The 21,460-nt window shown below is 43.5% G+C and overlaps 1 protein-coding gene across 2 annotated transcripts in view; it reads right to left on the reverse strand.

Annotated features, from left to right (window-relative positions):
* KIF6 (kinesin family member 6) overlaps positions 1-21,460 on the reverse strand; it is a 367,880-nt gene that overhangs the window by 66,506 nt on the left and 279,914 nt on the right. For both annotated transcript variants that reach the window (XM_045543626.1, XM_045543625.1), the window contains one exon: positions 15,248-15,303. In XM_045543626.1, coding sequence (XP_045399582.1) covers positions 15,248-15,303 — 56 coding nt within the window. The remainder of the gene's footprint in view (positions 1-15,247; positions 15,304-21,460) is intronic.

Genomic DNA, 21,460 nt, shown 5'->3' on the forward strand with positions numbered 1-21,460 from the left:
TACTGCTCTCCCCACCTTTGCACATGCTGTTCATATCTCTGTAACTCAGCAGCCTCAACCCCTCCTTAAACCCTATTCTATCGTAATAGCCTCATTTTGAAATTAAAATGTTTCATATTGTGTTTCCCTATGTATTAGGAATTTAACATATCTACCTGTATCATTTTTTAAAAGGGTTGTACTGGTTTTGTTAGGTTCTAGTTATAACACAAAGTAGCATGGGTTTTGAAAGGTCACCCCCAATCTTAATTTTCCTACAATTCCTGTTATTTTTGGGCCTGCCATTTTGCATTTATTTCATTACAGCAGAAGCACGTGTACTTAAAACTAATTTTTAAGTTCCCCATCCACAGCTTTTTTTTTTTTTCCAGGATAAATAAATCTAACTGTTATCTTTTCTCGTAAGAACTGCTACCCATTCCTTTACAGATGTCTCTCGTTTCAGGCCATAGAAAGGTCTGTAGTGAGATAAGTTTTGTGCACTCAGCATTTCTTTCTTTGGAGAAAGATGCTCCTCTATTCCTTAAAAATCTTGGTCAGTTTATGTGCTGCAGATGGGCTAAGTGCCCACCCGGGGAGTGGGCACATGGCTAGGTGTAGCCTGTTGGGGTGTTTCATTCCCCTCCTTGTAGGGATTGGTTCAGAGGTGGGCACACAGCTCAAGTCAAGTCGATCATTCCTCCCTCCAGGGACTTTTGCCAACATTGTTGGGAAAGATCCTTTTTACTAGAGTTATGAATTCTACAGACCATGTAAACCTGGAGTTTCCAGGGTCATTTTGCCACTGAATGGAGAGAGGCTGTCAGACAACTTAGTCAAGCACAACTGAGATACGGAGAGAGAATAGAGGAGAGGAGAGAGAGATGGATTTGAAGCCAGCTGTACTCCTTACATTTCCCGGTTACGTGTGACTTTTATGCTCAGCCAAACAGCCTGCCCAGTTCGAATTGGGTGCAAATTATTTGAATCTGTTGATAAATGTAATTTAAAAAAATCAAACTGTGTACTCGAATGCAGTAGCAGAGCTTGTTATTTAAAATACATATGTGGCGGTGGGGGCGCCAAGGTGGCCGACTAGACACATGGCTTTTCGGATTGTGCCGGCTGCAAGGTAGAATATTGGACTGAGAAAAGCGGAAAGCGGTTGCAGTTCAAATGTGGATCGCAGGGAGAGTCAACAGAGATGTCTGGGGACCCAACCAAGAAAAACCGTGAAGCTGAGAAAGAAGACAGAGAGGAGATAGCGGTGCGGTCCAAACGCAGTGAGGCCCAGAGCCCAGGGAGGGGGACCGGGGCTTCCCCTCCTCCACGTAGGCACCTTCAGGGAGCACTGGGACATAAAACGTTTTGGAGGCGCTTCCACCCAGAAGCCCTGGCACGGGGGCTAAACAGGAATAGCGGGGTGAACCAGTGATCCACAGGCTTTTGGGTGTTCAAAAGGGACACTTTTCAGGAAAGTGCCACAAGAGATCGGAGTGCTGGCTGTCTCACAGCTAGACACTTCCTCCTCTAATCTCGGAATTGGAGAGAGTAATTTTAGCTCTCCGGGGGGCTGGCAGCTGCGGCCCCTCCCTCATCGCAGCCGCAAGAATACTGTGAACCAAGTAGCGTGCAAACAGCTGCGTTTCCCTGGCGGGTGTGCGTGCCTGGCGGGGCCCGCCAGAGAGCGGGGCTGCCACGATTTGCGAGCTTCCTGCCCGCAGGGGTTTCAGGGGACCGTGTGCTGGTGGCTGACCAGGCCGGCCGGACCTGGACCTGATGCCGGCCCCAGACGAGAGCGGTGCAGGAAGACGCAGGGGAGAGATCTCGGTCCGGGACGGGGAGGTGACGAAGCCCTCACAGACATACCCAACGGGAGAGCGTGGAGGGGCGCTGGGGAACGGGGGTCTGTGAGCACGCCCATCGCCCACCCCCACTGGAGAACCACCCTATTGGATAGGGGTGTGGCGCTCAGAGTGATTAGCATGCCACTGGTTCCCATGACAACCAGATGCCTGGGGCACGGGGAGTAGTGGCTCCTCCCCCCACTCATTACAAGGGGGAGTGCAGCCTGAGCCAAGAAACTGGTGAGTGGCCGCCTCTCCCAGGGGGGAGCATGCCCCTGGCAGAGGCCCCTGCAGACAGACAGGCCTACCTTTCTCCCCTTGGGGTCGTGTGGCGGGACAGGTGTGCACACCTGGGGATTCCCCCACCTGCCCGCCTATTGCGGAGACTCACATTAGTGGGTCAGATACGCGGACTGGGGGGTGGTTGAAGAGCTGGTCTCAGGGGGTGCGGGAACTAATGTGAATTGATCTGCTGGGAGAGTGCTGCGGAGGTACAGGGAGTGACTAGGGAGAAACTGTGCCAGTGGACAAGAGCAGGAAGAGCCTGGCCGGAAGCCTTCGCTTTCAAGCGATTAGGCCCCTCCCTCAGGAGCAGCGCACCTGGCTGGAGAGATTGCCCTGAACCTCATACCAGCGGCTCCCCCTAGTGGCTGGACAAGCAACTTCTGAGACCACCGAGGCCTTGCAAGGCCTTGCAAAGCCTTTCAGGCTCTCCCAATGCAGCCACAATTTGTCTTGCTCCTCCCGCCACGTGAGGGAGAGTAGCGATCAAGCAAAGCCCTGGGAGATACAGGGTCCCTTCTAAAGCTTGGGGCATTCGTATGCCCCACCAGGGAGACCACAGATTACCACGGGCACAAAAGACCGTCTTGGCAGTTGGTTCTTCCATGCTAACATCAATCAATGACAGGGAGAACCATCCCATAGCTAAACATAGTGTCTTCCACCTCGAGCAAACACGGAGCAGCTGATTTGTATTCACAAGTACCACCCACCATGACTGAGATTAAGCTGGGGATCTAACCCCCTACACAGTGTTGGGAAGAGGTGAAGACAGCAGGTGAGATGTAACCCGAGAGGTACACCTAACCTGCTAGAACACCCCATCGGCAACTCAGGACCAGCACTCCTCTCCCTGGCATGCTCAGGGATTAATCTTCAGGGACCTGGAGATAGGCCTGTAAGCCAGGCCTAGCAGCCCCCAGGTCTTGACCAAGAGGCCAGATGAGAAGGAATCAGTGAAAGAACTCTGGAAACATGAAAAATCAGAGTGAAAGATGCCCCCAAAAGAAAATGATAACGCCTTTCCAATGGATACCAACCAAAATGAAAAGAGTGAAATGACAGATGAAGAATTTTGAATATGGATTGTAAGGAAGCTCAATGAAATACAAGAGAAAACAGAAATCCAACACAAAGAAACCAAAAAAAAAAAAAATGTAGGAAATGAATGAAAAATTTACTAAGGAAATCGAATTATTAAAAAAATTAAACAAAACTGGAAATGTAAAATTCATTCAAGGAAATACAAAACACAGTGGAAAGCCTTAAGAATAGGCTTTCCATATCAGACAGAAGAAAGAAACTCAGAGCTTGAAGACATCTTTGAGTTAAAGAAGTCTGTCAAAGGGAAAGAACTAAAAAATAAGAGGAACGAACAAAACATACAAGAAACATGGGATCATGTAAAGAGGCCTAACATAAGAATCATAAGGCTCCCTGAGGGCCAAGAGGAAAATACATAATGGTTGGAAAACCTATTTGAGGGAGTAATTGAGGAAAATTTCCCTGGCCTTGCTAAAAATCTAGATATCCAGGTACAAAAAGCTCAAAGACCCCCTGGGAGATTCATCACCAAGAGGCAACTGCCATGACACATAGTTATCAGACTGGCCAAAGTAAACATGAAAGAGACACTCCTATGAGCCATAAGGTGAAAGCATCCGGTAACTTACAAAGGAAAACCTGTCAGACTGACTACAGACTTCTCAACTGAGACCTTACAAACCAGAAGGGATTGGGGCCCCATTCTCAGTCTTCTTAAAGAGAAATGGCCAGCCTAGAAGTCTGTATCCTGCAAAACTAAGTTTCTTATATGAGGGAGAAATAAAGACTTTCTCAGACAAGCAAACACTGAGGGAATTTGTCAAGACCAGACCTCTCCTGCAGGAAGTACTCAGAACTGCATTATACATGGTACAGCACCATAGACACACACCAGTGTAAAATCACCTAAATCCTAAAGGTCAGAGCCCAGATACTACAATGGCTCAAGAGGTAAAACAAAGTGATAAAGTTCTACTCAACAGGATGATCAGAAAACCACCCCACCTATCAATTCTTTCAATAAATGTGAATGGCTTGAACTCCCACTCAAGAGACGTAGGCTGGCTGAATGGATTAAAAAAACACAAGCCAAGTATCTGCTGTCTCCAGGAAACACATCTAATCCACAAGGACTCATTCAGACTCAAGGTGAAGGGATGGAAAACAATATTCCATGCAAATGGAAACCAAAAAGAAAGCTGGCATAGTCATTCTCATATCAGATAACATAGACTTCAAATCAGCAAAAGTAATAATAGACAAAAATGGTATTAAATAATGGTGAAGGGAATGATTCAACAAGAAGATGTAATAATACTAAATATTTATTTGCCTAACACAGGTGTGCCCAGATTCATAAAACAAATCCTACTTGACCTAAACAAAATGATAGACAGCAGCATCATAATAGCCAGGGACTTCAACATCCCTCTGACAGAATGGGACAGATCCTCCAAGCAGAAAATAAGTAAAGAAATGATGGACTTAATCAGAACTCTAGAACAAATGGGTCTAACAGACATTTACAGAACACTCTACCCCAAAATCACTGAATATATGTTCTTCTCATCAGCTCATGGAACATTCTCTAAGATTGATCATATCCTAGGCCACAAAACTTGTCTCAACAAGTTTTTAAAAATAGAAATTATATCATGTATATTCTCAGACCACAGTGGAATAAAGTTAGAAATCAAGTCCACAGAAACACTCAACTCTACACAAAGTCATGGAAATTAAATAACCTACTGCTGAATGGTTATTGGGTCAAGGAGGAAATTAGAATGTAAATCAAAAGATTCTTCAAACTAAATGACAAAGGGAACACAAGTTATCAAAAATCTGTGGGATTCAGCAAAAGCAGTCCTATGAGGAAAATTTATAGCCTTAAATGCCTACATTTAAAAGATGGAAGGATCACAAATAAATAGTCTAATGGATCATCTCAGGGAATTGGAAAAGGAAGGGCAAACCAGTCCCAAACCCAGCAGATGAAATGAAATAAGTAAGATCAGAGTAGAACTACATAAAATCAATGACAAAAGAATTATACAGAAGATTAATGAAATACAAAGTTGGTTCTTTGAAAAGACAAACAAAACCGATAGGCCTCTCACTAGATTAACCAGAAACAGAAAAGAAAGGACCATAATGAGCTCAATCAGAATTGAACAAGGAGATATCACAACTGATACCCCCAAAATACAAAATATCATCTCTGAATGCTATAAAAATCTCTATGCACACAAACTTGAAAACGTTGAGGAAATGGACAAATTCTTGGAAACAAACAACCTTCACATGCTCAATCCAGAAGAAATAGTACCCCTGAACAGATAAATATCAAGTACCAAAATTGAAGCAGCAACAAAAAAATCTTCCAGCAAAAAAAAAAAAAATCCTGGACTAGATGGTTTCACAGCTGAATTTTATCAGACCTGCAAAGAGGAACTGGCACCTATACTGCAGAAATTATTTCATAACAAGAGAAGAAAGGAATCCTCCCCCACTCATTCTGTGAAGTCAATATCACCTTGATACCAAAACCAGGAAAGGATATAACAAAAAAAGAAAACTACAGATCAATATCCCTTATGAATATAGATGCAAAAATTCTCAATAAAATCTTAGCAAACCAAATTCAGCTGCACATCAGAAAAATGGATTAATAAAATGTGGTATATGTATACCATGGAGTACTACTCAGCTATAAGAAACAATGGTGATATAGCACCTCTTGTATTTTCCTGGATAGAGCTGGAACCCATTCTACTAAGTGAAGTATCCCAAGAATGGAAAAATAAGCACCACATGTACTCACCATCAAATTGGTTTCACTGATCATCACCTAAGAGCACATTTAGTAGTAACATTAATTGGGTGTCAGGCAGATGTGGGTGGGGGAGGGGATGGGTGTACAGATACATAATGAGTGCTATGCACACTGTCTAGGGGATGGACATGCTTGAAGCTCTGATTCAGGTGGGGAGGGGGACAAGGGCAATATATGTAACCTAAACTTTTGTACCCTCATAATATGCTGAAATAAAAAAAAAGAAAAAAGAAAAATAATCCACCACAGGAAGTGGGCCTAATCCCAGAGATGAAAGGATGTTTCAACATACACAAATCTATAAATGTGATTCACCACATAAATAGAAGCAAAACCAAAGATCATATGATCCTCTGAATAGATGCAAAAAAATTCAACAAAAATTCAGGACCCTTTTATGATAAGAACTCCTCACAAAATAGGCATAGATGGAATATACCTTAAAATTATAAAAGCCATATATGACAAATCCACCTCTCACCACTCACAAAAATTAATTCACGATAGATAACAGACTTAAACCTAAGGCATGAAACTATAAGATTTCTGGAAGAAGAGGTTGGAAAAACTCTTACAGATGTCAGCCTAGGCAAAGAACTTATGAAGAAGACCCCAAAGGCAATCACAGCAACAATAAAAATAAACAAGTGATACCTGGTTAAATTAAAAAGCTTCTGCACAGCCAGGGAAACAATAGAGCAAACAGACTACCTACAGAATGGGAAAGAATATTTGTATGCTATACATCTGATAAAGGGCTAATAACCACAGTCTACAAAGAACTCGAGCAAATCAACAAGAAAACATCAAACAACCCCATTCAGAAATGGGCAAAAGACATGAACAGAAGTTTTTCAAAAGAAGATAGACTAAAGGCCAATAAACATATGAAAAAATGCTCAACGTCTCTAATCATCAGGGAAATGCAAATCACAACCACGATGAGATATCACCTGACTGCTGTGAGAATGGCTTTTATCAAAAATCCCCAAAGCAACAGATGCTGGCATGGATGCAGAGAGAAAGGAATATTTATACACTGTGGGTGGGACTGGAAACTAGTACAACCTCTATGGAAAGAAGCATGGAAATACCTCAAAGAACTAAAAGTAGACCTTCCATTTGATCTAGCAATCCCACTACTGAGTATTTACCCAAAGGAAAAAAAGACATTTTATAACAAAGACACTTGCACTCAAATGTTTATAGCGGCACAATTCACAATTGCAAAGATGTGGAAATAACACAAGTGCCCACGAATACATGAGTGGATTAATAAAATGTGGTATATGTGTGCCATGGAGCACTCCTCAGCAATAAAAGAAAAATGGTGAACTATACCTTTTGTAACAACCTGCACATAACTGGAGACCATCCTTCTAAATGACGTATTGCAAGAATGAAAAAAAAAAAACAAACCACGTGTACTCCCTATTAAATTGGAACTAATTGATCAACACTCATGTACACATATGATAGTAAAATTCGATGGCATTCAAACAGATGGGAGGGAGGAGGAGGGGGTGGGTAAATTCATACCTATTGGGTACAATGCACACTATCTGGGTGATGGACACACTTACAACTTCGACTCAAACTGTACAAAAGCAGTTCATGTAACCAAAACATTTGTACCCTCATAATATTCTGAAACAAAAAAAATATGTGGTGAATCACTTAATAAGCAAAAATCTACTTTGTAATTTTTTAACGATCACTTTAGCTGCTTTTGTCTGAACCATCTCTCTTCTTGTAGAGCTGGAGTTACTGAGGAAAAGCAGTGTAATGTAGGCATGGAAATGCTGGGCAAAGGGAAAGAATGACAGCTTGGCTTTTGCATTTCTTACTTTTGAGAGTATAGTATTTTTTTACTTTATGGTAACAAATTTTGATTTTTCTGGTCCCTGATGACTTCTATGATTGTCTCTAATCAAGTTTTCTCCAGTCCTTATCTTTGCTACTTTTGGTACTTAAGCATAAATACATTATATCTATTCCTACTGAACTTCATCTAAGTTTATGCTTTGAATTCTCTTGTGTTTTCTGAAGCATCAGTAAACCCACTCAGCCAGAATTGTATAAAGCCTGAAAATACAGCCCTTCGATTCTGTTCTCTAAACCACTGAAAATGATAGCTGAAACCCGTGTGGGACACTGAATCCTACCAGGGTGGCCGCAAGTCCACAGGACATCTTTTCATAAACTAGAAAAAGGTGCACCTTCCTACAGGTAGACGCAAGTCTGAGCTAGTGTCCGTGGGATGGAGGGCAAGGGCTGGCTGGGCTTCAGCCCTACTTGCTCCCATACCTGGGTTCCAACATGCCAAAGATGACCTGTTGTTAATGACCTTACAAAGACCCTTTAAATGTTCTTGGGCTATGCTCAAAGCCCCTGAGCTGGGGTATACTTTGCTCCTTTATCATGTAGGATAAAGGCCAAAGATTCAGGAAGACTGAATAATGGCTTAGTGAAATTTTAAATTCAGAACACAATGTCGAAGTCAGGTGAATCCGAATTTCTGGGGATAGTATATAGTATATAGTATATAAATGTTTTGGAGTTGAACAGAAATGGATTTCAATTCCAGCTTGGCCACTTACTAGGCCACTGAAACTCCCATTTTTTTTGTTAATCTTTTAATTCTCTTTTTATTTGCATTCCCTATGTCTTATGGTTCCATCAATACTTCAAGGACTTACTTGATACCTTTTATGCTATCATGAACTCTTACACATGGTAAAAGATATAGCTTAAATATGTCCCCCAAAATTTATGTGTTGAAACTTAACCACCAATGTGATAGTATTAGTCACCTTTAAGAGGTGATTAAGTCATGAAGCTAGAGCCCTCATGAATGGAATTAGTGACCTTATAAAAGAGGCTTCAGAGATTTGCCTGGTTCTTCCACATCTTCTGCCATGTGAGGACACAGAGTTCATCTCTTTTGCTCTTCTGTCATTTGAGGACACTGCAAGAAGATGCCACCTTTGAAAGCCAAGAGTAGCCCTTACTAGACACTAAATCTGCCCACGCCTTTAAAAAATTTTTTTATTTTTACTATTTTTTTCTTTCAAAATATTATAGGGGTAAAAATGTTTTTGGTTACATGGATCACTTTTGTAATGCTTGAGTCAGGGTTAAAAGTGTTCCCATCACCCCTTGTCCCTATTAGGTAGGTTTTTGCCCATCCCCTCCTCCCTCCTCCCCCCTGCGTGATTTCCTTTGAGATTTACTTCCCTCTATGCATATGTGTGCTCATCAGTTAGTTATAATTTAATAGTGAGTACATGCAGTGTTTGTTTTTCCATTCTTTAGCTACTTCACTTAGGATAATGGTCTCCAGTTCCATCCAAATTGTTGCAAAAGGCATTAGGTCATTCTTCTTAATGGCTGAGTAGCATTCCGTGTTATACATATACCACAGTTTGTTAACCCACTCACGAATTGATGGGCATTTGGGTTGATTCCACATCTTTGCAATTGTGAATTATACCGCAATAAACATTTGTGTGCAGGTGTCTTTTCGATAAAATGACTTCTTTTCCTTTGGGTAAAGACCCAGTAGGGAGGTGAAAGATCTCTACAAACAGAACCATGAAACACTGAGGAAAGAAATCACAGATGATGCAAACAAGTGGAAAAACATATCATGCTCATAGATTGGTAGAATCAACATTGTTAAAATGTCAAAAAAAAAATGTCTATACTACCCAAAGTGATTTACAGATTCAATGCAATCCCTATCAAAATACCAGTGTAATAATCCACAGATCTAGAAAAAATAATTCTATGCTTCAGGTGGGACCAGAAAAGACCCCGAACAGCCAAAGCAATCTGAAGAAAAAGGAACAAATCAGGAGGTATCACATCATCAGAATTAAAACTCTACTACAAGGCTATAGTAACTAAAACAGCATGGTATTGGCACAAAAACAGAGACTTAGACCAATAGAACAGAACAGAAAACCCAGATATAAAACCATCCATATACAGCCAACTAATCTTTGACAAAGCAGACAACAATATACACCAGGGAAAAGAATCCCTATTTAATAAATAGTGCTGGGAAAATTGGATAGCCATATGCAGAATTATGAAACAGAATCCATATCTCTCACCACTTACAAAAATTAATTCAAGATGGATAAAGGACTTACATGTAAGCCATGAAACCACAAAAATCCTAAAAGAAAATGTTGGTAAAAGTCTTCCAGGTATCAGCCTAGGCAAAGAATTTATGAAGAAGACTGCAATGGCAATTATAGCAACAACAAAAACAAATAAACAGGAATTGATTAAATTAAAAAACAAAATTGTTTGTACCCCCATAATATCCTGAATAAATAAATAAATAAAGCTTCTGCACAGTCAAGGAAATAATTAATAGAGCAAGTAGACCACCTGAAGAATGGGAGAAAATATTCGAAAGCTATACATCCAGTAAAGAACTAATACCCAGAATCTATAAAGAACTCAAGCAAATCAGCAAGAAAAATCAAACCACCCCATTAAAAAGTGAGCAAAAGACATGAACAGAAGCTTCTCAAAAGAAGATAGACAAATGGATGATAAACATATGAAAAAATGCTCAATGTCACTAATCGTCAGGGAAATGCTAATCAAAACCACTGTGAGATACCACCTTATCCCAGTCAGAATGGCCTTTATTAAAAAGTACAAAAACAATAGATGCTGACATGGATGCAGAGAGAAAGGAACACTTATACATTCATGGTGGGACTGCAAATTACTAAAACCACTATGGAAAATAGTATGGAGATTCTTCAAAGAACTAAAAGTGGACCTACCCTTTGAAACTCCATTTTTAAAAAAATCTGTAAAATAACAAAAATGCCATATTTCCTAGAATCTAAGACTATGTCACTATAAGACCAATTCTCAATAAAGAGGTTTTTAAAATGTGAAAACATGGCCAAATGAGATGGTTAATACATCCTGATGGCACTGGGATTAAGAGTGTAAAAACTGTGTATCTCAGGATCTATGATATATGGTAATACCCACCTTACAGGTCATGTCTCTTCCTTGGGAGGATTAAATGAGATAATATGTGTCAAGTTCTCAGCCCAGCACCTGGTAAATGCTCAGGAAATGCTGCAGTCTTCTATTCTTGTTGTCTTGTTATGTAGAGCTAGCCACAACAGTAACAGAAGGATATACTTGACTCAGGTCATCATAATCTAGCAAAACAACCTGGATGTTGTCTTTTCCTTACTCTAGGATAAGATAAGAGAAGCCAACATGCAGGAGGTAGGTCCAAAAGTAAATCTCAAATGAAGATTAAGTACAGAACATGCATAAAACTGACAAACAGAAAAATGAGTCTTCTTTCTTCTGCTGACAGAGACTCAGATCTGAGACATGATTTTCCCACATCCTGAATGTATAAGAGAAACGTTTTTAAAAAGGGTATTGGTCCAATGGTGGGTTGCAGTCCTCCTTTGAATTTGGAGTATGGGAAAGAAAACCTCCAGAATATTTTTATAGCTTTTCTAGTGTTTGCTTTTTTTCTTTGCCGCTCACTAACAGCTTCTTCTATTACATTCCCTATGACTTTTGAATTGATTGCTGAGTGCCTCACCGAAAACCCTCTGCGCAGCCTCCTGTGATGTGAGTTTTCATTTAGGCCTGGAGGGGTCTGTGGTGGGATGCAGAGGTGCCAAGAGTTGTCGTTCAAACTCTTTTCACCTGCCTCCAAAGCAGCTGGTTCCTGGATTGGTCTAGGAGCGGGCCTTGCGCCAACGAACAGCCATTCATTGTCTTTTGTTGCCAAAGACAATGCTGCCAGTGGTAGAACACTGATGTAGAAAAACTATGCCAGAATGTAGTAAGTGAAAAAATGCCTGCTTTATGCCACTGCCTCTAAAGCAGTCTACTTTTCTCACAGTTTGGGCTCAAGAGCATTTTTGGAGACATGATGGATGGAAGTAGGGAGTATATGAACGTATTCAAAACACAGCCCATGTGACGAAAATCAGCCTCATGCTGTCATGTAGGTGACAGGTAAATACAATAAAAATGGCTCTCCTATAGAAAAAAAGGCCTTATTATTTCTCAGGGAGATTCTAAATTGGTTACTTCTTCCATTTCTGATTTCAACTTGTTTCAGTATCAGAATTGATATAAATGGTGTATAAAGAAGGATAAAAAGAAGTTTGTGGCAGGAGTTTATCTACTCACCTGGGCTACCTACTTATAAGAAAAGGAAATAATATGGAAATTTTGACTGACTGATTATACCATGTAAAAATTAGATGTTATGTGGTCACTGTTCAGTCGATAGCCTTTAAGGATTTTGAGAATGAAACTCAAGAGGCAGCTCTAGATCACAATGTCGGAGAAAAAAACATCACCCGAGGCGACAGTGGCAACCTGAATGTGTGGGCTGGCTGATTGCAGTTCACAAACACAGGCTTCGTTTCCTCCCTGAGGGCCAGTTACGTGTGCCCCTGCGGCACCCACTCTTGCCCCAGGGTCCAGAGTACGATGTGGCACAGTTTGGGAGTGGGGCTGAGTCACCATCCCACGCTGATCATGGTATATCTGTGCCATGCTCCTCCCTCCTGACTCCTAGAGCCACGAAAGGACCCCCTGGGGACTGCAAATTCCATTTGATTTCATTTCTCCTTAGGAAGAAATGCACTCAGTGATGTCATAAATTTCCTGAAACCAGTTTCCTTCAAGGTCGCCTTGGAAATTTTAAATATATATACAAGTTCTACCTTATACATCCTTAATTTTAACCTGGTGTCTGAGATGTTGTGATGATGGTCTACCCCCTGTGGCCAAGCACTGTGACGGGCTTATTCAGCGGGGTCGAGTCTTAATGATCCTCTCACCTGGGCACCCTTGGATCAAGAACACAATTTGAAAGGTGAGTGGCCAGGAGATGGGTCTTAGTTTGCTATTTGCGGAAAGTGAAGAGAGGACATTGGCTTTATTAGCACTAATGAATTAACCACTTTCTCGGTAGCAACAACAGAAGCTTGAATCTCACCATTGGTGTGAACCCTACTTGTTGGTTTCTGGAGAAAACAAAAATTCACTTTCTCTGGGCTTCTGCTAGTATTGTCTGGACTCTTTGTGTGTGGATTACAAACAGACACCCTCTCTGGGCAGATCAATTACAGCCCTTGCTCAGTGGCCCCTGTCTCTTGGGCAGGACACAACCTACGCTGAACAGGACAGCCTCCAACCTGCCTGATCTTGAGACTGTGGCAAACTGGATCCACCAGCATGCATCATTGCACCAAAATTATGGAGAATGGATCATTATTCCCATTGTACTCAGAGTAAAAATCTAAGTAGTTTAGTATTGTCAATTGGTACCTTCCACCGTTAGTCTATTTCATCGATGCTGGAACAGTTTTATTTTGGTTTACAGACTTCGATGCTTTTCAAGAGCAAAAGTTTATATTATTTCTCAGGGAGAAGCAGTTTCTAAATGGTCTTTCCCTCCTGTCCCTCCAAGTATGAGAACAGATCATTGGGTCCTCTGAGGTCAGACAGTGCTGAAAAATTGGCCCCAGATCCACTGAAATCTGCTTCCCCTTTCCTCCCTGCCTGCCTTCCTTCCTTCCAGGTGACTCAAGCCAGGTGAGCCACAACTGCCCTGCTCTCTGGACCTGGCTGCCCCTTAGCAGGGTGTTGCTTTCTTGCCTGAAGTCCTGGCAGTGCTCATGGAGCATCAGACTAGAATCAATTTCCTCATTGCTTTGGGTCACTGAGCCCTTTGAGAATCAAAAGAGCTATATATATCATCTCTAGAAAAATGCATACACTCCTAACCCCAGTTTTTTTCATGCAGTTTTAGAATGTTCAGGAATCCAGACCCAGAATGGGGTGTACTTTTTTCTTTCTTTTTTTCTTGTGCCAGAGATCTTCCAGAAGTCTAATGATGCTATGGATACCCTCTCAGAATAATGATTTTAGGTCCACAAAATAAAACATATAGACTTTTAAGAGAAACTAATTATATTAGAATAGTTATCAACATTTTAAAACTTCTTGTGATATAAAAACAGCTATGTAGTTTTATATAAGTGCATTAAATAACAAGATCCAATGGTGAGTCTAATAACTACTGTAAATTCATACCGATGAGAATAAAAGATATTTTGCGAGATCTGCCACACTGCGATGTGATATGAAAGCGTCTGTGACTTCCACTGGTGGCAGGTGCTGCCAGTCCTCTGGGGTCTGCTGCCTGTGTTCATCACTGAAGCGGTGCTAGGTTTCAGTTAGAGATTAGTAAAAATATAGGGGCATTTCTCCTCCATCCAAGCTCCTGGACCTTAGGTCAAGAATCCCTGAGACAGGAGGGTTCTGGGTGTGGCTCAGGGCCTGGCTGCCTCAGTCCTTTCTGCCTTAGGCCACAGAGAGGAACTTGGGGCTCCTGTTTCCCCAACTGAGACAACCTGAGGCCATCATGATTTTGCATATTCTGTTGGGAAAGCTAAAGGGGCACTCACAGCGGCCTCTGTCCCCATCCTCGCGTGTAGGGGGAGTAAAGAAGGGGAGAAGAGGGAGCCAGGGAGCCAGCTGCAAACAGGTAACTGCTGCCCCCTGAGCACAGAGGCGAAGGTACAAGGAACCCCTCTGTGAAGCTGCCCCAAGCTGGGAGATGGGTCTCTGTTGTGTCTTCTAGCTTGGAGTGAAAGAAACATTTTCCTCTTGCGCTGAGAAAGATTTGAGGCACACTTTATGGAGTGCCGTGACATGGCCTTTTCAGGGATGCTCACCCGAGCGAGGGAGCCCTGTGCACCAGCCTGCGCCCCGGGGAAGGCACAATGGCTCATTTTTGCTTCTCATCCTCTCGCTGGCTTACTGAATGGTGCTGAAAAATGCATATCTGTGCCAAAAATGCTAAGTGTAAGCTTTGAGAGGTGTAAAAGTGTTTCACGGTACTTGAAAATGCACCATGATGTCACTGTAATTGTGGGTTATGACTAGCTGAACTATTGTTGAAAAACCAGGGAAAAGCAGAACTTTCTCATTGAGATGCTGGAGCTCGGGCCTGCACAAGAATAAAAAGTTCAAGTTCTAGACAAGAGAAAGTGCTTTTCCTGATGGGTTGTAGGAGAGATGACAAACTTCCAAGGAAAGGCTCTCCAAGCAGCTTTCTTGGCAGGGGTTCTCCTGAAACTCGGCTCCACGGCTATTTGGAGGCACATCATGACCTGATTTGCACCAGGAGAATGATCTGTGAAAGAGGCTCACACACACAATGGCATCTGCTTACCGATTTTACGTCTTGCTTCATTTATACTTTCTCCCAGGGCTTTTGCTTCAGAAAATCTGGAGAAAAAATGATAATTTTACTTTTTCTGTTTATCCTATATTATGTTTTAAAAATAATAGATTTCTGAGAGGTTGCTAAAATATTATAAAACTTTATTAAAAGACATAAAAGCAAATCTAAACAAGTAAAAATATTAGGCTTAAAAATAGAGAAAAAAATTGTATCAATTACAGGTATTGTGAGATTTTGCTCTATCCAGCATAGAATTTTCATTCTCATATTCTCTAATTCATTATTTTTTATTTGCATTGTTTTGTGATGCAAGGGTACCAGAATAAAGCATGACTATAAGGTTTCTATACTGTGATCTATTAATTATAGCATTAAGATCTTACAGTCAAAGAATACATACTTAAGTAACATTTTTTTTTCCTGATTACAAAGTAATATATCAGAGGTTGGAAAGCTATAGCTGGTTTTAAGACAAATCTAACCTGCTGCCTGTTTCTGTGAATAGAGTTTTATTGGAGCCCTGCCATGTCCATATATTTATGTATTGGCTGTGGCAGTTTTCATGCTACAACAGAGTTGAGTACTTGTGACAGAGACTGGATGGCCTATTTACTACATGGCCCTTTATAGAAAAAGAGTGCCAACTCCTGTTATATATGATTATTAAACTAGATTTTGAGAATAAAAAACAAGAAAAAAAAATCCCTAATAATAGCCTACCCAGAAATAAGCACCTCTTGATATACATATTCATCCAGTCTTTTTTCTAGCCAGTTTTTATAGGGCTGAGATCATAATATGATTTTGTGCCCTGATTTTTTTTCACTTAGAATTATAAGTCCCTCCCTATATCATTAGAAATTCTTATCTTTGATGACTGCATACTAGTCTACGAGATGGTTGTGAGGATGTTTAGTTAATGATTTCTCTGTATTTTCTAACATACATTTATGAGACACCCACTATAAGCCCAAATTTGTGCTAGAGAAGTGGTATAGAATATGGCCTATGTGAGAACCATGTAGTTCAGTCCCCTACACGTACTGTGCCCTTACGAAATGTTAGTTTTTTTCACTTCCCCTCCTTTCTGCCATGGAATTAAAGAGGAAATTGAAAGCTTATGAGACAAAGTACATAACATATGGCTAAATTAAACCATTGTGCTATCTTGGACAACACTAGTCACGCCATTAGACAAGGGAGGGGCCTGTTCATGAGTGGGAGTTATCAGGGAAGCTTCATGTACAAGGCAGGATTGACCTGGGTTTTGTGGATGCATAGGAGTTTCTACAAAATCTTTTATTAGGGAAATTTCCAAATATACATAAAACAGAGAGAATAGTAGAATGAACCCAAATACCTACCATCATATTTTATTAATTGTCCAATTGAATTTTAACTGTCTGCTCTCTCCCCTCTCCTCTTCCCACTATCCCCCCTTCCAAATCTTGCTGGATCCCAGCAAATCCCACATGTCATATTGTTTCATCCCTACATACTTCAGTTGCATAGGATTTTGTTAGAGGAAATGGGGAGAGGAGGGCATTCCAGGCAGGGGAACAACATAAGCAAAGGCCAGAGTGCCACGACTGCTCTGTGCCTGAAGGAAAAGAAGTGTGAATTACGTCGTTGCTATTTTTTGAGCCTGTCTGCTTGGCCTGGAACTGTAGACAGGAAGTTTCCAGGGAAAGGGACTAAATTTTCTCTCCAAGTTAGGTTTCTTGCGACTCCACCTTGGCTCCCTTATTGAGGCTGTTCAGGCTCATTGTAGATTATGTATGTCCTCTCTTCAGAGAGGTCCTGTCACCTTCTGGAGAGAAGTACAGTTCTATTTGCTGCAATTTGAACATTTGTGTGCTGCGTAGGTCACTGTGCTTGGGCATCAGCTCAGACGGCCTTTGCTGCTGCGCAGGCGTAATCTGAGCTTTGGTTCAGGCCATTCCGAAGACGAGGACCATCTTCACCCTCTATGTTCTGCCAAAGGAGGGACTAGGACTGTTTGATCACTGCTATATCCACCCCCAGATTTAACAGGATTTGACAGTCACACATTGCTCAGTGAATGACTCCTCTTACTGCCCCTTCCATAGAGTTCTGGAAGCTTTAGACTCTTTGGAATAAGGAAAATACAAGAGTAAAGCTGCAAAACTGCTGAAATTCCTGTCACTATTGTAGAAAACCAGAATACAGATAGAAGGGAAATACTATAAACAGAAGAGCCAGTTTCCACTGTAGCGCTGCCCAGAAAAGCCCCACAAGCCTGGGATGGAGTCCCCCAGCCTTGGCAGTACCCAGATGTCCACAGGGGCCTGGCTGAGGGACCTGCTGGTGCTGTGGTCAACCCTCTCTGCAGAGCCGCCCCAGGCCGGAGCAGGCAGAAACCGTGGGGAAGCCACGAGTTGTTCGAGTCTCTTTAGCTAAAAAGGGCTTTCCCACTGGAGCGGTGTGGTCTGAGGGCTGTGCCATCTTCATGAGACCATTTTCCCTTCGCTCTGGAAGTTGTCACCACTCCAGGCCACCCCACCCACATGTGTTTCTGATGCCTGGTTGTCAAGACAGACTCCGAAAAGGCCAACCCTGAGGGAGGAGAGGGAAAGGCAAAGTGTCAAGGGACGTGGGAGGGATGAGAAGACAAAGCAGGAGGCTAGAAAAGAAGTGAGAAAGAGGGTGACCCCACCAGTTCTGCCGTGTCCTGCCTGGCCTGCCTGTGTCTCCGCACCTCCCCAGCCAGCCCAAGTCTCCCTCATTCCCCATGCCCTCCCTTCCTGTCTTCCCCAGGCCCAGTTCTGCTCCTGTGGACTTTGCTGGGGGAGCTTCCTGACTCCTGGCTTCTGTAAGGGGCGCATCCCCCTTGATGAGATGGCTCAGGGCGCCAAGCTCTGTCCAAGGTGGTTGACGCTATGCTGACTTTTCCCAGGGCACGTTGTACCCCAGACAACACCCTGAGCTGCTGCTCACTGTCGAGGAGGTGTGGTCTATGTGGGCAAGGCTGCACCTTGGGGAGGGGCTGGGGGAAGGATCCCTGCCTCAGCCAGGACCAACCATGAGCCCCCAAGGGTGTCTTACTAGTGGTGCCACAGCATTCCTATCAGGGTGTCACTAGTGGTGTGGCTCACTGTCGGGAGTGTGCACAGCTGGGTGCAGTCCCAGTGTGGATGCTGGCAGGCTGCTGTGTCCACCTGCCCAGAAGTATCTCCAGGTTGGGGCAAGGACTGGGCTTGGAAGGGTAAGGAACGCAGTGGCCTGGCTTTCCACGACACCCAGCCCTCCCTGTGTGACATGTGAGGCAGGTACTTGCAGACACCAGGGAAGCGCTCTGTCATTGGCTTCCATGGCCCCCAGCTCTCCTGTCTTTTTGGCTCTCTGTCTGGCAGCTCCTTCTTGCTCTCCTTTGCAGACTCTTCTGCAGCTGTTCCTTGATGGAGGTAATCCTCAGGGTTTTGTCTTAGGCCTTCTCCTCACTTTACCTACTCACTCAAGGCATTTCTTCATGCCAGTGTCTTCTTTGCTGTCTCTACTGATACCTCTCATATCTCTGTCTCAGCCCTGCTTTAGTTCCTGGCCCAAGAATTCAGTGGCCTGTTTGATGCCCTGCAGACAACTAAAATTCACTGTGTCCACTGAGAATGGATCACCTCCCCTGAACACCTGTTCAGAGAGGGTTGACCACAGCCTCTGTTCCTCCTGCTGTTCCTCTCTCAGTGCACGGCACCATGGCTCACCCATGGCTCATGCTGGTCACCTGCACATCATGCCTTGCCCCTCTCTCCATCAGCCCTGCACTCAGTCCCGGCGTCTCAGCCACTCTCTCCTCATTGTCTTGCACCGCGTTCCACTCAGCTTCATTCCTACCCCAGCTGCCCTCCAGCAGAGCGCTGCCCTCCCTCTTGCAGATGATTGCAACCACTGCATTCACGCTACCTGCCTTCAGGCTGGTCCCCACATTCTAGCCTGAGTGGTGCTTCATAAATGCAGGCTTGATCCTGTTACTCGCCTGCTTAAAACTCCTCAGGGGCTCCCCAGTGACCTCAGGAGAAAGTCCAAATTCCTCAATAGGGCAACGTGGACTCTTCATGCTTTTGCAGCTGCTGCCTTCTCCAGCTTCTCTTACATCCGCCCACCTTTGCAGGCTAGCCAGTTCCACCAGGTGTCACGCTCCCTCTTACCCCGGGGACACTCCCTTTGCTCAGAGCCTCTATCTTCATCTGGCTAACTGCTACCTAACCCCTCAGTTTCTGCCTCCGGATAGCTCTCGAGGACCACGCAAGTCTGCAGTGGGTAATGTCCCCACATGCTCCAGGGCCACGCAAGTCTGCAGTGGGTAATGTCCCCAGATGCTCCAGGACCACTCAAGTCTGCAGTGGGTAATGTCCCCACATGCTCCAGGACCATGCAAGGCTGCAGTGGGTAATGTCCCCACATGCTCCAGGGCCACGCAAGTCTGCAGTGGGTAATGTCCCCAGATGCTCCAGGACCACTCAAGTCTGCAGTGGGTAATGTCCCCACATGCTCCAGGGCCACGCAAGTCTGCAGTGGGTAATGTCCCCAGATGCTCCAGGACCACTCAAGTCTGCAGTGGGTAATGTCCCCACGTGCTCCACGGCACCCTGCACTTCCGTCATCACAGGCAGCTAGCATACTACATGCAAATTACCTGTTCATGTGTTTGTTTCTCTTTCAATATCATAAACTCCATGAGGACAGCGTCCACATCTATTTAATTCACTCTTACATCCCTGGGGTTTAGAACAGGGGATCGTACCTAGTATGCATTCCGTAAATATTTGCAGAATAAAAGAAGATAAGTATGTGAGCAAGCATGTTGCAAAGGCAGCTTGTGCAAGGGAGGAGCACTGGGCTGGGAGTCAGAAGACGTGGGTCCAGTGCCTCCTCCACCTCTTTGCAGCTGGGGCTCAGAGTCCTCATTTCTAAGATTAGGATGAGACGCCTGTCAGGGCTGGGTTGATGTGGAAAGCTCCTACAGGCAAAAGTGCTGTGTGCGTGTGAATTACGAGCACTGCTAGGCCGTGTAGGAACCCCGTGGTGATGTGCTGAACTGTGAGGTGGGATTGCGTGTTGGAAGCAGTAACTGCAGATGATAGTTTGTCTCAGCAAACCAAAGGATTAGAATGGGCAATGGTCAAAGACCCTCCAGACAGTTGCCAAGTTTCCCACCTTCAGCGGGAATGAAAAGTTCGGGGAAATTAAGGTAGAATCCCATGTAATGTCCAAGACCAGTTCCTGAAGGAATCCCATCCTGTCCTTGGTAAGCGTCAGACAGAGATATTCGTCATCACCGGGCAAGCATGTGGCTCTGCCCCAGGGCAGTTAGAACCCCACACAATTCACTAAGGAAGGGGCAACAGCTGCTTTAACCTACGAGCCAAAGAGAGGAGCTGATGTTCATCAGCCACTCAGGCCCCAAGAGCCTCCGCACTCATGTTCCCTGACACGTCAGCTGAAAGTGCTTCTTCAGGCCAGTGGGAAAAATATGTTGCTCCTACAATATCTTTCCTAGAGTTCTTGTCTAGAGTGACTAACTTAATATGCTGATTTTTCATAGCATGAACATCCAGTACTCTTTTCCGTCCGAGAGGAGGACAGGAGACCGGGCCTATATTTTGACATTTCCTCCCTCTGTAAACCTGTACGTGTACCTTGGCTGCCTCCATTGTATTGGGATGAAGATCCACCTTTCATTCCCCTTACCCCTTTATTTAAACACCAATATTCCTCTTCTCCCATCCAAGTACTAACGAGGCTTGACCCTGCTTAGCTTCCAAGATCAGACGAGATGGGGCGTGTTCAGGCTGGTGTGGCCACAGAGCCAACCTCCCTTTTCTGTGTCATCTCCTCCTCCCAGCAGGATGGCTGCGCTCTGGTCTCCTGTCGAGCAGCTCCTTCCCTGACCCTCATGAAGCCTGCTGCTGCATTCTCATGCTTCTAGGAAGCTGGAAGTATTCTCAAACAGTTTTCTTGGCTGCTAAGGTTTCTCAAAGTCAATTTCTAATTGTCATTCTCGAACAAAAAAGTGTTTTTTGACAACCCCTTTTGTAGCCAGCATTGTTTTAAAAATTATGGGGAGGCTGACAAGATTCTAATCTAATCTCTACTCTCAGAGTTTATAATTCTAGTTCAGCAGACAAGGTGTAAATACAAAAAACAAATGGAAAAATAATAAAGGTCAAAATTGAAGTCTAA

The sequence above is a fragment of the Lemur catta genome, chromosome 2, assembly GCF_020740605.2.
Source record: "Lemur catta isolate mLemCat1 chromosome 2, mLemCat1.pri, whole genome shotgun sequence".
Lineage (NCBI taxonomy): Eukaryota > Metazoa > Chordata > Mammalia > Primates > Lemuridae > Lemur > Lemur catta.